Source organism: Acartia tonsa, chromosome 12, assembly GCF_053477335.1.
Source record: "Acartia tonsa isolate MP-2025a chromosome 12, ASM5347733v1, whole genome shotgun sequence".
Lineage (NCBI taxonomy): Eukaryota > Metazoa > Arthropoda > Copepoda > Calanoida > Acartiidae > Acartia > Acartia tonsa.
Window position 1 is genome coordinate 44,081,774 of NC_137271.1, and position 13,565 is coordinate 44,095,338.

General features: G+C 32.8%; 1 protein-coding gene across 1 annotated transcript in view; it reads left to right on the forward strand.

Annotated features, from left to right (window-relative positions):
- The window catches only part of LOC145333796 (uncharacterized), a 54,488-nt gene extending 41,810 nt beyond the window's left edge, over positions 1-12,678 (forward strand). The window contains exons 32-44 of the mRNA XM_080179034.1: positions 1,310-1,406; positions 2,851-2,999; positions 3,436-3,532; positions 3,851-3,975; positions 4,499-4,576; positions 5,097-5,162; positions 5,779-5,857; positions 6,741-6,842; positions 7,760-7,976; positions 9,026-9,120; positions 9,720-9,831; positions 10,213-11,035; positions 12,528-12,678. Coding sequence (XP_080035160.1) covers positions 1,310-1,406; positions 2,851-2,999; positions 3,436-3,532; positions 3,851-3,975; positions 4,499-4,576; positions 5,097-5,162; positions 5,779-5,857; positions 6,741-6,842; positions 7,760-7,976; positions 9,026-9,120; positions 9,720-9,831; positions 10,213-10,311 — 1,316 coding nt within the window. The 3' untranslated portion in view covers positions 10,312-11,035; positions 12,528-12,678. The remainder of the gene's footprint in view (positions 1-1,309; positions 1,407-2,850; positions 3,000-3,435; positions 3,533-3,850; positions 3,976-4,498; positions 4,577-5,096; positions 5,163-5,778; positions 5,858-6,740; positions 6,843-7,759; positions 7,977-9,025; positions 9,121-9,719; positions 9,832-10,212; positions 11,036-12,527) is intronic.
- Positions 12,679-13,565: the final 887 nt, after the last annotated feature.

The window sequence follows — 13,565 nt, forward strand, 5'->3', positions numbered from 1 at the left end:
GGTTTAGAAACATTTTTGCACTCCCACAAGTGGCCGATACTAAAAAACACAACCCCCCCCCCCTCCCGCCCTTTTTTTAAAATAAATTAAAAATAAGGGGGGGGGGGCTAGTTTTTTCCTATGCCTAAAACCGCCACCCTTTTTTCACAGGTCCATATTGTACGAAAGCAATTACTAAGCCATCATCCAATCCACCACTCACCGCCTTTATATTATATAAAAATCTTTTAAAAAGGGGAAGGTAGGTTGTGCTAAAATTCCGTAAAGGTATAAGTTTTAAGGCTTAAAAACAGTAGTAGAAAGATAATATTTATCCAAAGAAGATAAAGTATAGAATAGAATCCAGGTAGAAGATTCTGCCTGGCTAGCCTGAAATAAAATTGGAACTTTTGAAAGCCCTAAATGGCTACAAGGCTTGTAGTAAAATCACATGATTTCAGATATTATCAAGAAATGATATGAAAAATAAATGCCTTTTTTATTAGTATACTAAAAGCCATACAGCCAATCGTCCAGCCATATTTGTCCTATTCACAATGGATTAAAACCTTATAGTATGAGCAAAACTTTAAACAAAAATTCATTTCAACATGAATTTAGTAAAAAAATGACTTTAAAAATATTTGGTTAAGAAATAATGATCACGGCATTTGTATTAGGGTTGCGCATGAATTTGTTTACAAAAAATCCTTAGCAGCTGATTTTTAATTCTTTCAAGGTCTGAGAGTAAAAGATGTTTATATCCAATTATATATTTTTAAGTATTTTAATTTCAATTATTATCATTTATCATAAATTATTTTATTAATTGTTGAGTTATACACAAGTTACGTTTACATTCGTAATCGAGTGATTACGCAAGTTGCGTCATAAAGTACATTGACAGTGGTGAAATGTAAACAATATTAGATAAACATAAATTTAATTTCTATGCAGTAGAGACATAAAGTTAGAGGAAAAATCTAATACTTTTCCATATATTTTCATTAAAAAGATATTATTTCAGTTTTGTCCCAACTTGACATGTGTACCATTCAAGTTTCATATTATGTTTTTATTGCGCAAGCGCAACTTTTCTTCAATATTCCCTAAAATATTTGAGGTTTTCATTTCTATTCCTCCTTATTCTATGTATTTATCTTAACTTTTAACAAAAATTTGTCTAAAGTTCTTTTCAATAAGGAATACACATATTTAGTGAATATTATCGTTCTACTACTGGTTTTTTAAGCCTTAAGACTCGCACCTTTACTTAATTTTAGCAACTTTCATTATAAATAATTATGGAAACAAAAAATATCTTTGAAAACAGGACGAGACAGTTTGACAACGGTCAGTTCATTGAGTAATTTGAAAGCGGATGATGGTGGCAAGCGATCTCCAGATATTGGCATTTTTAACTCACAAGGAAAGAATAAAAAGATTGAGTTATTTATGAAAATATTTTATAAAAGCAATGTTAATGCCTTAACCTCATGGCTTTTTAAAAGTTTATTAAGTTTAAGAAAGATAAAATATTGTTAAAAGCATATTTTTTCTTCTACAATAAAATATATATGTCCTTGTGTACGCAACGGTTTAGGCATGTTAGAATTGTCCTATCGATTTCAAACTTTATATAATGATTCCTGTAACAATTAGGTACGCTTTAAAAAGCGTAGCACCTCTATGACCTTTACCAGAAAGTCCATTTAGAGCACTCTGATTTTTTACTTTCTTACGAAATTGTTTGTATGATATAATTATCCGATTCCTTTGATTTAAGGAATAATGATTCCAAATTAACAAGCTACAATATACAGTGTGTTTTTTTATGAGAACTTTTTTGAAAGCAATTTTACCCCACTTATAGTTATCAGAATTTAATGATTAATGGCTTATTTTCTTCGTTTTTTAAGGCAATTAATAGAACAACAAAAAAATATTTCAGTTTTTATTTAAAAAGTACAGTAACATCTAAAATTCAAAACTTAGGTGTCAACTTCTAAAAATGGTTTTAGCGCATTTTTCTTATGCTTAAATGATCAACCTTTTGCAAGAATGGCTGCTGAACACTTCAAAGTTGAGATATAGAGCTAAAAATGTATACAGATACTATTAGGGACATGTACTAGAACATATCAAAGTTTGAAGGTCATATCTCAACCAGGGAGGGAGTACTGGCCTCCCAAAGTCGACTAAAGAAAATCCATTTTTTAAAGAAAAATGCGCTAAAACCATTTTTATATGTTGACACCTAAGTTTTGAAATTTAGATTTTACTGTACTTTTTAAATAAAAACTGAAATATTTTTTTGTTGTTCTATTAATTGCCTTAAAAAAACGAAGAAAATAAGCCATTAATCATTAAATTCTGATAACTATAAGTGGGGTAAAATTGCTTTCAAAAAAGTACTCATAAAAAAAACACACTGTATTAAGTGAAACTTCTCTATAATAAAGGGAGGAGTAGGTTGCGCAAAAAATCCATAAAGGTTGTGAACTTTAAGTTAAAAACAGTAGTAGAACGATAAAAATTTAAGTTAACCCTTAAAAAAATTGTTATCTATAGTTCTTTTCAATAAGAAATACACATATTTGGTGAATATCACTACTATTTCTAAGCCTTAAATCTTACACCTTTACGGATTTTTTGCGCAACCTACTCCTCCCTTTCTAAAATGAAAGTATGCCCTTAAAAATTTAGATATTGTGCAAATAAAGCTAGAAGTAATATGCAATTTAAATTTTAACTAGCAAAACTATATAATTAAAAGAAATAAGCGAAAGAAATGAATTTATCGCCTATTTTCCTATTCTGTTTCTATTTTTATTATGCGTATGAATCCATCAATTTATTCTGAATCTTGGCAGGGTCTAAGGATAACCTAAATGAGACTGTTACATTAGATAACAAACCAGAACATATAGTAAGAATTGCTGAAGTTGGCAATGAGAAGAAGCGACCTCTACCTCTAGAATTGACAAACACAAGAAAACAAATTGAGGACTTGAACGATTCAGGAATACAGTTTTTCATAGAATTTTAATAAATCTGTGTGTCGCACAAGATCAAAGAAACAGCTGGGTTTTCGCTTTGAGCATTGTCCTTTACTTCAGTTTTAAATTCCGAATATCCATCCTATCATGGAAAGAAAACGAAGTTTCGTCGCATTTTCACAGTAGCTCTTCTCCTTTTTCTTTCCATGACCCGTAATTTCTTGATTGTTTTTAAGATATAAGACTAAATATTTGTGAAGTTTCCGCGGCAATTAAATATTTTTATTTTTCGTTTGTTCTTTGTTACTGTAGGTCAGGTTTGGATTGGTAACATTAGGTATTAGGATGTCCCGTAGGTTTGAGCCCTCAGCAGGTATAGAAAGAAAAGACTAACCTCTTTGTTTGGTAGGCACTTCGAAGGAAATTGCCTTTTTCTTTTACCAAAAACTGTATTAACCAGATTCATTGGAATCGCCTGGTAAAAAGGCAAAAACCTTGAATGAAACATATTGTCACGTGGAAACGGACGGACCATCTGCCTGGTTGTCACATAGGTAATTTTTTAAGTAGCGAAGCTTCTCTATAATTCACTTTGTCTTTATATCAATCAGTCAGTAACGCTATGTGGGAAATGTGATTTTCTCGGCTACTATTGAACTTAGAAACTACCTACTATGGAAAAGGGACCATGCACGAACGAAAGCATGTGATTTTAAGCACCTTCCAGCAGTGAATTTAAGATTTTTTTTGTTGAAGTTTCTGTTCAGTAATATCAACTGCAAAAATTAAGTTTTACCATGGTTTTATATGGAAAAAAAAACTTGAATGTTAAGCGTTTTTTTTGAAGGAATATCATCAAATTTTTTTTTCAGGGGCAGTGTTGTTATTCCTGACAGCCCCCTAGTCTTGGGTGAACTTGCACAGTCTCCAAATGTTGTGGACGCCACCTTCACTAAAGAGGATTCTCCAAGTACCTCCCCAGAGGTCAATAACAAAGGTACAGTTTTCATAGTATAAAACTGGTATTAAAAATTAAGACTTCTTTTAATTATATGAATGCCAACAATTAAAAAATTTACAACTTCTACAAGAAAGGGGTAGTTGCATTAAGTGAATTTGAATTTAGTTAATTGCATATTTTTTTCGGTTCAATGGTTTAAACTTCATTTTTGGGAAATAAATTTGTAAGAATTTAAATTTTCTACCATGTAGTTTAAGAAATATCAAGACTTGACAATCTTATTCTTGTGATAAAATTTTATATAGCAGGTTTATATTCACAAAAATAGCCTGTCGACTAATTTAGTGATTTCTAACTGTTTTTATTTATTGGTAGGTATACTTGTAACTTATGCTTGAAATCAGTTTTCTGAAATGTACTTCATATAACTATCCCTTTTATAAAATAAAGAATTTGACATTTTGAGCTAATAACTTTTTACAAAACAGCAATGGGAACCATTTTTGTCGTCTCTTACTTAACATTGATATGCAACATTCACATAATTTTTATTATGTAGGTAAAACTAGTCTTGATGTAACTGGTGCAGAAGTTCTGTTACAACAACTGGACTCCAAGTGTGCTATCAGTCCTCCAGGTATTGCTTCTAGTCTTAATGTAACTGGTGCAGAAGTTCTGTTACAACAACTGGACTCCAAGTGTGCTATCAGTCCGCCAGGTATTGCTTCTAGTCTTAATGTAACTGGTGCAGAAGTTCTTTTACAACAACTGGACTCCAAGTGTGCTATCAGTCCTCCAGGTATTGCTTCTAGTCTTAATGTAACTGGTGCAGAAGTTCTTTTACAACAACTGGACTCCAAGTGTGCTATCAGTCCTCCAGGTATTGCTTCATAAGACCTTCTTTCTCATTTGTAATTGATTTTGAAAAAAAATGTATTTATATTTTTCCCCTTTTACACCTTATCTGTGTTTCACACATTTTTTTTGTGTGGGTATCGCACTAATTCTAAATTTTTCTATGGTGGTATAGCTAGAAGATTGGTTTGTATTGAACTAAAACCCTTCAAACCAAAATTTAATACTGTATTTGCCCCACTGTGCATTGTGTAACTATTATACAATTACACATACTGATATTGAAAATTTTGTTTAATTAGGTGAACAGAAGAAGAATGTATCAGCTGCTTCCTCTGTCAATTTAAATTCAACATTTCCAGTTGAAGGTAAAATATTTTACTGGCTCTCAAATCCAGGGAGGGAGGGGATATTGGACTATAAATTACACTGGTACCAAATGTTTTTTTTAATTATCTTTCCTTTTTTATGCCTTTTTTAGTTTTCCTATAAGATTGGCTATAGTTTAGCTAGAAGAATGGTTTTTTAAAAGTGTCTAGGTCGCTAAAGTCGTCCGCATCCTGTCATTCGTAGGTCTTCTAAGGCACAGCAGTTATATTGTTTATTATCGGCTACGCTCCTAGAGGCCTCTAGGGGAACTTGACAACAGGGGAGTTTAATTCCAACGGCCAATTTTAAAAGAAAAAGTTTTAAAAATTAAGCGATTTCTATGTTGCGTTCAAGTCTCTATGAATATTTAAATTTTTTCGATTTTTTGTGATTTCTCTGGGGAGGGTGGTGGTACCCTCCCCCAAAATAGTTACAAACCTTCCCGGGACCTATAAGAAGCTACCCTGTTAAGGAGAACACGATCTGTTGAGTGGTTAGCGAGATTCTTCTGTACAGACACACAGACAGACCAACACACATCCTGTTACTTTATTAAAAGGATAGAAAACAATTGAATTATTGCAGCGCCTACAATAGATTAATTCTTTTATTTAGATGTTGAGATGGAACCTATGGATGTGGATGCCACCGCAAATATACATGACATCAGTGTTATTCCAGCCCCTAAGAGAAGGTATGTATTTATATTAGGGGTACGGGTTGGTAAAATAAATGAAAAAAATCTTCCCCTCCCCACTTTCAATTCTTATGTGTTTGTTGATTTTGATTTTACATCAAGGAGGGGGGGGGGGGAAGTTTTGACACATTTGCGTAAACCTGGCACTTGGGCTTTATCTTTGGACTAAGAGGATAGGTTATTAATGATAAAATCATTCTTATATGATGAATTTCACGAAGTTTTAAGATTTTTTGGATAGGCCTCCAGGTGGTCTCTGTACAGGTAAAAATGAAGAAAAAAAATGTTTTAAAGTTACAAATCAACTTATAAAACAAAATATGCATCTTTTTTCTTCAAATATGTGAATAATATTAAAAAAGATGCATATTTTGTTTTATAAGTTAACCTGTAACTTAAAAAAAAAAACCTGTACAGAGACCACCTGGAGGCCTGGAGCTCCGGAACCGGGAGGACTATCAAAAAAATCTTAAAACTTCGTGAAATTCATCATATAAGAATGATTTTATCATTAATAACCTATCCTCTCAGTCCAAAGATAAAGCCTAGGTGCCAGGTTTACGCAAATGTGTCAAAACTTCCCCCCTCCCCCTTACTACATCCAAATACTATCAGCTTATTAACCTCTGTTAATAAATTCGGAAGACTCCTAATGTTTCAGATAAAATCTGCTTGTATTTAAAAAATTTTGTTATTGGTTAATTATCGCATCGTATTTAGTTGGAGTTTTCCGCGGATAGTTATCTAAAAACTTGTACGTAGTGTCCAAACTTTTCAACCAATAATTTCGATGTCACATTGTAATGTATAGTTCTTGGCTTCACAAACGAGTAGGAATCATTGTTATTGTTAAAAAGAATTAAATATTAATATTTTTTAGTCCCAATCAGATGTTGGGTCTAACCAACAAGTCACCTGTGAAAGCAACAATGGGTGCAAGTCCAAAGTTTTTTGCCAAAAGAGCACATCCTTCTCCTTTGAGGTAAACAAAGTCTACTTTGTATTGATTGACAAACGAACGTTTCGGCAGCTGATAAGAAAAGTGAGGACAATAACAGCTGCTGGTATTTTTTCCCAGCGGCTGCTGATGCTACAGATTGTTAAAACAAATGTGGCTTTATTTTGTCTGTGAATATATGTTGGTCCTGACAGTTTATTTACAACTAGCGGCTACGCCCCTAGAGGCCTCTAGTGGCCTTTAAATGTTTTTTTTTAATTTTAAATATCTAATTTGAGAAATAACTTGTCTATGTTATCAATTGTTAAATTCAAGCGTCTACGCAGCGCGACTACGTAGCACGACTATGCTAGCGACACTATGAGGCGGAAATATTTAATATTTTTGATTTTATTGTGATTTCTCTTGAGAGGGTGGTGGCACCCTCCCCCAAAATAGTTATAAACCTTCCCGGGACATATGACAATCTACCCTGTTAAGGAGAACCCGATCGGTTCAGCGGTTAGCGAGATCCTTCGGTACAGACACACAGATACACAGATACACACACAGATACACAGACACACAGACAAACAAACATCCTGTTACTTTAGTATAAGGATAAATGGCTTATTATGCCTTTGTTTTAAAGAAAGGCATATAGTTTTTACTTTATCCATTAAATCTTTAAAAGTTAATTGTAATTTCTATGACCATTGGGATCTACATAACATTGGCCTTCAAAAAGGTGTGTGCTTGTCTGTAGGTCACACATTATTAAAGAGGCCTGGTATTTTCTTTAAATTGTATGAATGAACTATCGTAATATCGGAATACAATACACAGAATAAATCAACACTTAGATAATCAATGTTGGAAAATATGAAAATCAACATATTCAAGAAGTTAATTCGCTTACCAATATTAACTAATAATAATTCATATCTCATTGTTTTATTTAGAGAATCAACCTTGCTTGACCTCAAAAAGGACCCCAGCAAGCCTGCAACATTACCGGAAGCGGCCACTCAACCTGTAACAGCAGGATCAACTACCAGCAATGATCCGCACGTGTTCCTCCCTCCCTCCAGCACAAACAAGCTAGGAGCAATGATGCAATCTTCCAGTAAATCTGGAACTAAGGCGGTCAAGCTGCTCAGTTCTACTAACTCAACTAAGGTAAAGGGGACTATGCACGAACGAAAGCAAGTGATTCTAAGCACCTTCCAGCACTGATTATTAATGTTTTTACCTTTTGGGGTGAATATATTAGGGTTATCTATAATACAAAGTAGAACGATGTCTGTCCGTCTGTCTGTCCGTCTGTCCGTCTGTCTGTCCGTCTGAAGCTTAAGATCTCGGTAACCGCTGAACCGAATGGGCTCTACTCTTCAGGGAATATACCTACTGGTCTTGTGGTGGTTTTAAGATATTTTCTTGGGAGGTGGGACACCCCAAACCCCCCAAAAAACAAAAAATCCCCCCCCCCATTTTTTTTTTTTTTTTTTTTTTTATTGCAGAAGAAATCCTTGGTTTCTTTTTTTTTTGCAGGAGATTTCCTTGGTCCTTTTACGAATTTCACCCTAATTTTTTTTGATCACCTCTTGGGGCAAAGCCCCTAGAGGCTAGGGGCGAAGCCGCTAGTGTTTAATATAGTTATAAAAATTTAAAAAAATAAGTTTCACCATAGTTTTATATGAAAAAAAACTTTGATATGTTAAGCGTTTTTTGGCTATATATAATCAAATGTTTTGTTGAGTTCAAACTGCTGTAATACAAAATTAAACTTTTTTAATTAAGTGTTAATTTAGAAAAAGGGATGGTAACTTGTAATATTATAAACAATTTTATAAGTTCATTTTCGTAATTTACAGCATTTGTTTATGTTTTGGTGTGTTATTTTATTTGAACCCTTTTCAGGCATCATTTCCATATGTAGTTCATTTATTTATCCGTAGTATCTAAGTAAATTATTAATATCATTTAAGGTACTTTATAATTTGTGATGCAATTTTTTACATATTAAATGGCTACGGGTAATAATGAAATAGAATATAATTTTCTTAGCTTTTTCTGTTTTATTTTTAAATAGAAAATTTTACCAAAAAAAAATATTTCTGAAACTTGAAGATAAAATAGCTCAATTTTTCAATGGTGATTATTTTGACTTTTTTTCATATTACTGCTTGTATGGACTAAGAAAAGCTTTTGATAGTATATTTATTTAGGGAAAGCGGACCCTAACATCATCCCGGTCAACTAGTAGTGTTCTGCACAAACCTGCCGCTGCACACAAACTTAATCTTCCCCCTCACCCATCAAGGTAGGGATTGGACATTTACAAAAGAAAAACAAGGATGACATCATCCATAAAAGTGAAGCGAGCGATAACTCTTGTAGAGTGTTAGAACTTAATGAATATAACATAAATTTTTAAGTCTAGAAAGATCTGGAATTCGAATCATTTTTAATTCACATGTAATGTTGTTTGGACTTGTATATTGATATATGGCCTGGTGTCTACAAGTATTAACGTTCGTTTTTTCTGTTTTAGATTTTCTATTTTATGGATGTTGTCATCCTTGTTATACATATTTTTACTAAAATGCGTGTTTTATAAAAACATGGATGACATCCACAAAAGAGAAGCTCTATTATCAAGATTGTTAGACAAACGAATATCAAAACTTGTAAAATATATATATCTATCCAAAGAGGTAATTTTTTTAAAAATCCCCCCCCCCTCAATTTTTTCCCCACCACTCAAGAAAATAGCTTAAAACTACCACAGGACCAGTAGATATATTCCCTGAAGAGTAGAATCCAATTGGTTCAGTGGTTACCGAGATCTTAAGGGACAGACGGACGGACAGACATCAAGCTACTTTGTATTATAGATATAATCATCCTTGTATATGTCAGGAGCCGAAGCCCTGGGGCACCGTTGCGGGTAGCGACAAGCCCGTCTCCCCCATCATACGCCAGTGCAACCACGGCCAGCAATAACAAGATAGCTAATGACCGCAAAATAAAGGTAGCTTTAAGGTTATCCAAGCTTTTAATTTTGGGGGGATGGGGTCGGTAAATAATCTAAATAGATGGAGATAGTTTTTTGTTGGGGGGGAGGGGGGGGGGGAGTGAAGGAGAAATGGTGGGTCTATTACCCAACTAAATATCGTTGAAGGTAAAAAATCCATTCATTAGGTGTGAAATGTTAAAAAAAAATAATGGCTTTTAATCATGGGGGATAATCAAAAGACAGGGCAGTGAAAACAAAGTTGCCACAGATATAGTCAAAAACCTTCCTTGGGCCCATATTAAACTATGACCTTTAAAATGAGAACCGATTATGAGATTTTAATGGACACACTATTTTAAATTCATTAAATTAAACTTAAACTTTATTTTTTTTCAGGGTTCTGAGAATCAACGACCCGGTATTAACGGGGGTGGAATAACTATAAAATCCACCGGACTTAAACGTTCTAATTCGTTGAGAAAAACTAATATTTAATAATATGATATGCATACTAGTTTATAATTTTTGTTCTATCCCACCATAATTTATGTCAAGGCAGTGCCAAGTATTCTGGAAAATTAGTGTCTACGCCATTAAGTATTCAACACCTTTTAAATTTAGTTTTAAAAAGAAAAGGCAGGAGCAAATTTTTCTAATGGGTTTATTCTCTTGCGCGGGTGGTGGTACCCTCCCCAAAAATAGTTATTAACCTTCTCAGGACCTATGAGAAGCTACACTGTAAAGGATAACCATATCGGTTAGCTAAATTCTTTGATACACACAGACAGACAAAGATCCTGTTACTTTTTTATAAGGATAAAAATCACATTAAAAGCTAGGTATAATAATTGTAGAGACCACGTATGAACGCCATTTCCTAAAAACATCGACGATAGCTGGAAAACATATATTGACCGCATAATAACTCCATTTACTGTCTGTATTAATATTATTTTTAGTCGTGCGGAAGGGGGCTGTGCCAACACCTCCCACAATACTAAAAATCGGATGTTATATCTAACCCATTTTTGCCCACTAAAAACCCTGTTCACGCCACTGTTATTATTTTTGTTTTCTTCAGAATACTTGTCCATGATATTACATAAATTTAATTTTTGAGATGAATTGTTAAACTTTATTTTAAAACCTTTCATTTTGTATTAATCTTACGCATGTTCTTTTAATCTTTTTAAATGAACAGGGAAATAAAATTAGATAGGTAAAAAAAACTAATAAATTTCTTTGCATTTAAGTATAGCATTTTTCTTTATTGACTACAAATATACCTGAGATGAATTCTTAAAAAAACTTTTTGGCTCACTGCCTCACTAAAATTTGTGAAAAATCCCCCAAAATCGCATTAAAAATCTACAAAAATTAAACAAAATCTTATGTTAATAACCGTTTTTATGATTTTATTTAATTTTTGTACATTTTTTATGCGATTTTGGAGGATTTTTCACAAAAATTTTTTTGGCGAGCCTCACTAATTTTAGTTAGGCAGTGAGTCAAGAAGTTTTTTTTTTATGAATTCACCTCAGTTTTATTTTTCTTTAGTTAACCTCTCCCTAATTCTTAAATAATAAAATTATTAATATTCACCAAAATCTTTCTTTTTATTATTATTATAGTTTGTCTTATTAGGTAAATTTCAATATTTATTGACATCTTGTATATTTATGTTTTTGGTAATTTGACAAATTTTTTTCTTTTAATTTTTCTTTACAAGTATATTGGGACAGATAAAAGCATTATCTAGCGTAGTTTGTTTTTGTATTTAAAAGAAACCTAAGTCTTTTTCATCCGCCAGTTTTATTTATTATATTTTAAAAACTTTCCCCCAAGAAGCCTCTAGGGGCACCTAAAGTAAAAGTCGACCCGCCCCCCTATTTTCAATTTAAGTTTTTAAAAATTTAAGGGTAAAAAAAATGGGGTTAATTTTTTCCAGGGGCTGAGGGTTAAGATACCCTCTCCATAAAGTTCCTTGGAGTTTTAAGAAGTTTCATTGTAAAGGAGAACCATATCAGTACAGCTGTTATCTAGATCCTTCGCTGCAGACAAAAGGGCTAAATACAAAATAGGATTAACACTTAGGTAGATTGCTTTTTTCCAGTCTCATATGAACTTCTTTTTAAAAGCGAAGCTTTTCTATAATTAGGGTCGGTCCGTCCGTCCGTACGTCCGTACGTCCGTCCGTCCGTACGTCCGTAACGGATAGCTTTTTCCGTTAATTTAGGCATGTTAGAATTGTCCTATCGATTTCAAATTTTGCATGGTGATTCCTTTAGTAATTAGGTACGATTTAGAAAGCGTAGCAACTCTATAATCATCACCAAAATGTCCGTACGTCCATTTTAAACATGTTGATTTTTTTACTTTTTTAACAACAAATTTTTATGTGATCTAATCATCGGATTGATCTGATTTTTGGTATATTGATTCCTGGGACAACAAAGTATAATGTATTAAGCGAAGCAACTCTATAATCAAGTCCTAAAAATGTAAGTATGTCCATAAAAATTTTCCTGTATCAAGCAGTTTTTCAACAAATTTACTTACAATTTTGCTTTGAGTCTTATAAATTTATATTATGATAATTAAGTTCTAACACTATACAAGTGTTAATGTCCGTTTGTCCTACCGTTTCAGTGCTTCGCTTTTATGGATGTTGTCATCCTTGTTCTAATATCTTTATATTTTAACACATTTAGATTGACAATTTATTGTAACGCATATTTTTGTGATTTTCTTAATTTATAACCGACAAACTTACTTATGTTTTTTTCTAACTGTAAATTATATTTTGAAATTGTTTATTTTGTTTATAAATCTTCTTAATTATGAATTAAAACATTAATATTATTTTTTTTCTTCATATTTTTTAAAAGCGAAGCTTTTCTACAATTAGGGTTGGTCCGTCCGCAATGGAGCTTTTTTCGTTAATTTAGGCATGTTAGGATTGTCCTATCGATTTCAAAATATGCATGATGATTCATGTAGTAGTTAGGTACGATTTAGAATGCGTAGCATCTCTATAATCGTTACCAGGGTGTCCGTACGTCTATTTTAAACATGGCGCTTTTTAACAATATTTTTTTGTGATAACTATCCGATTGATCTGATTTTTGGAGTACTGATTCCTATTACAAGAAGATACAATATTATTAGTGAAGCATCTCTATAATCAAGTCCAAAAAATATCAGTATGTCCCTAAACAGATTTCTGTATTTAAGAACTTTTGCAACAAATTTGCGTATAATTTTGTCAAAACTTATATATTTATGTTTTCTATATTCAGTTCAGACACTCTGCAAGAGATAATGTTCGTCTGTCCTACCGTTTCAGAGCTTAGCTTTTATGGATGTTGTCATCCTTGTTAGAAGCAAAACTACATATAACACAAGTCTTGTTTGTTGGCTTACGAACTTTAGTGGACGATTAGGTTCAGGAAACGAATTTTCTTCTCCTAAAAAAAAAGTTTGGGGGGGGGGGGGGGTGATGCTACCTTGGTATGGGAACTATGCAAGAACGATTAGTATTTTTCATGTTTTATGAAGAAAATATGTTAAACGAGTTTCGACTATATGCTGGCAGCTCATACCAATAACGAAATTAATTCAGAAGAAAATCACGAAACCTATACGTGTTTTTCAGCTGTCGTTGGGGGGCAACACATCGTAAAATTGACGACCTCTCCATTTGCCCCCCAAATATTATTTTAGATTTATTTTGCTTGTTGGTTATACCT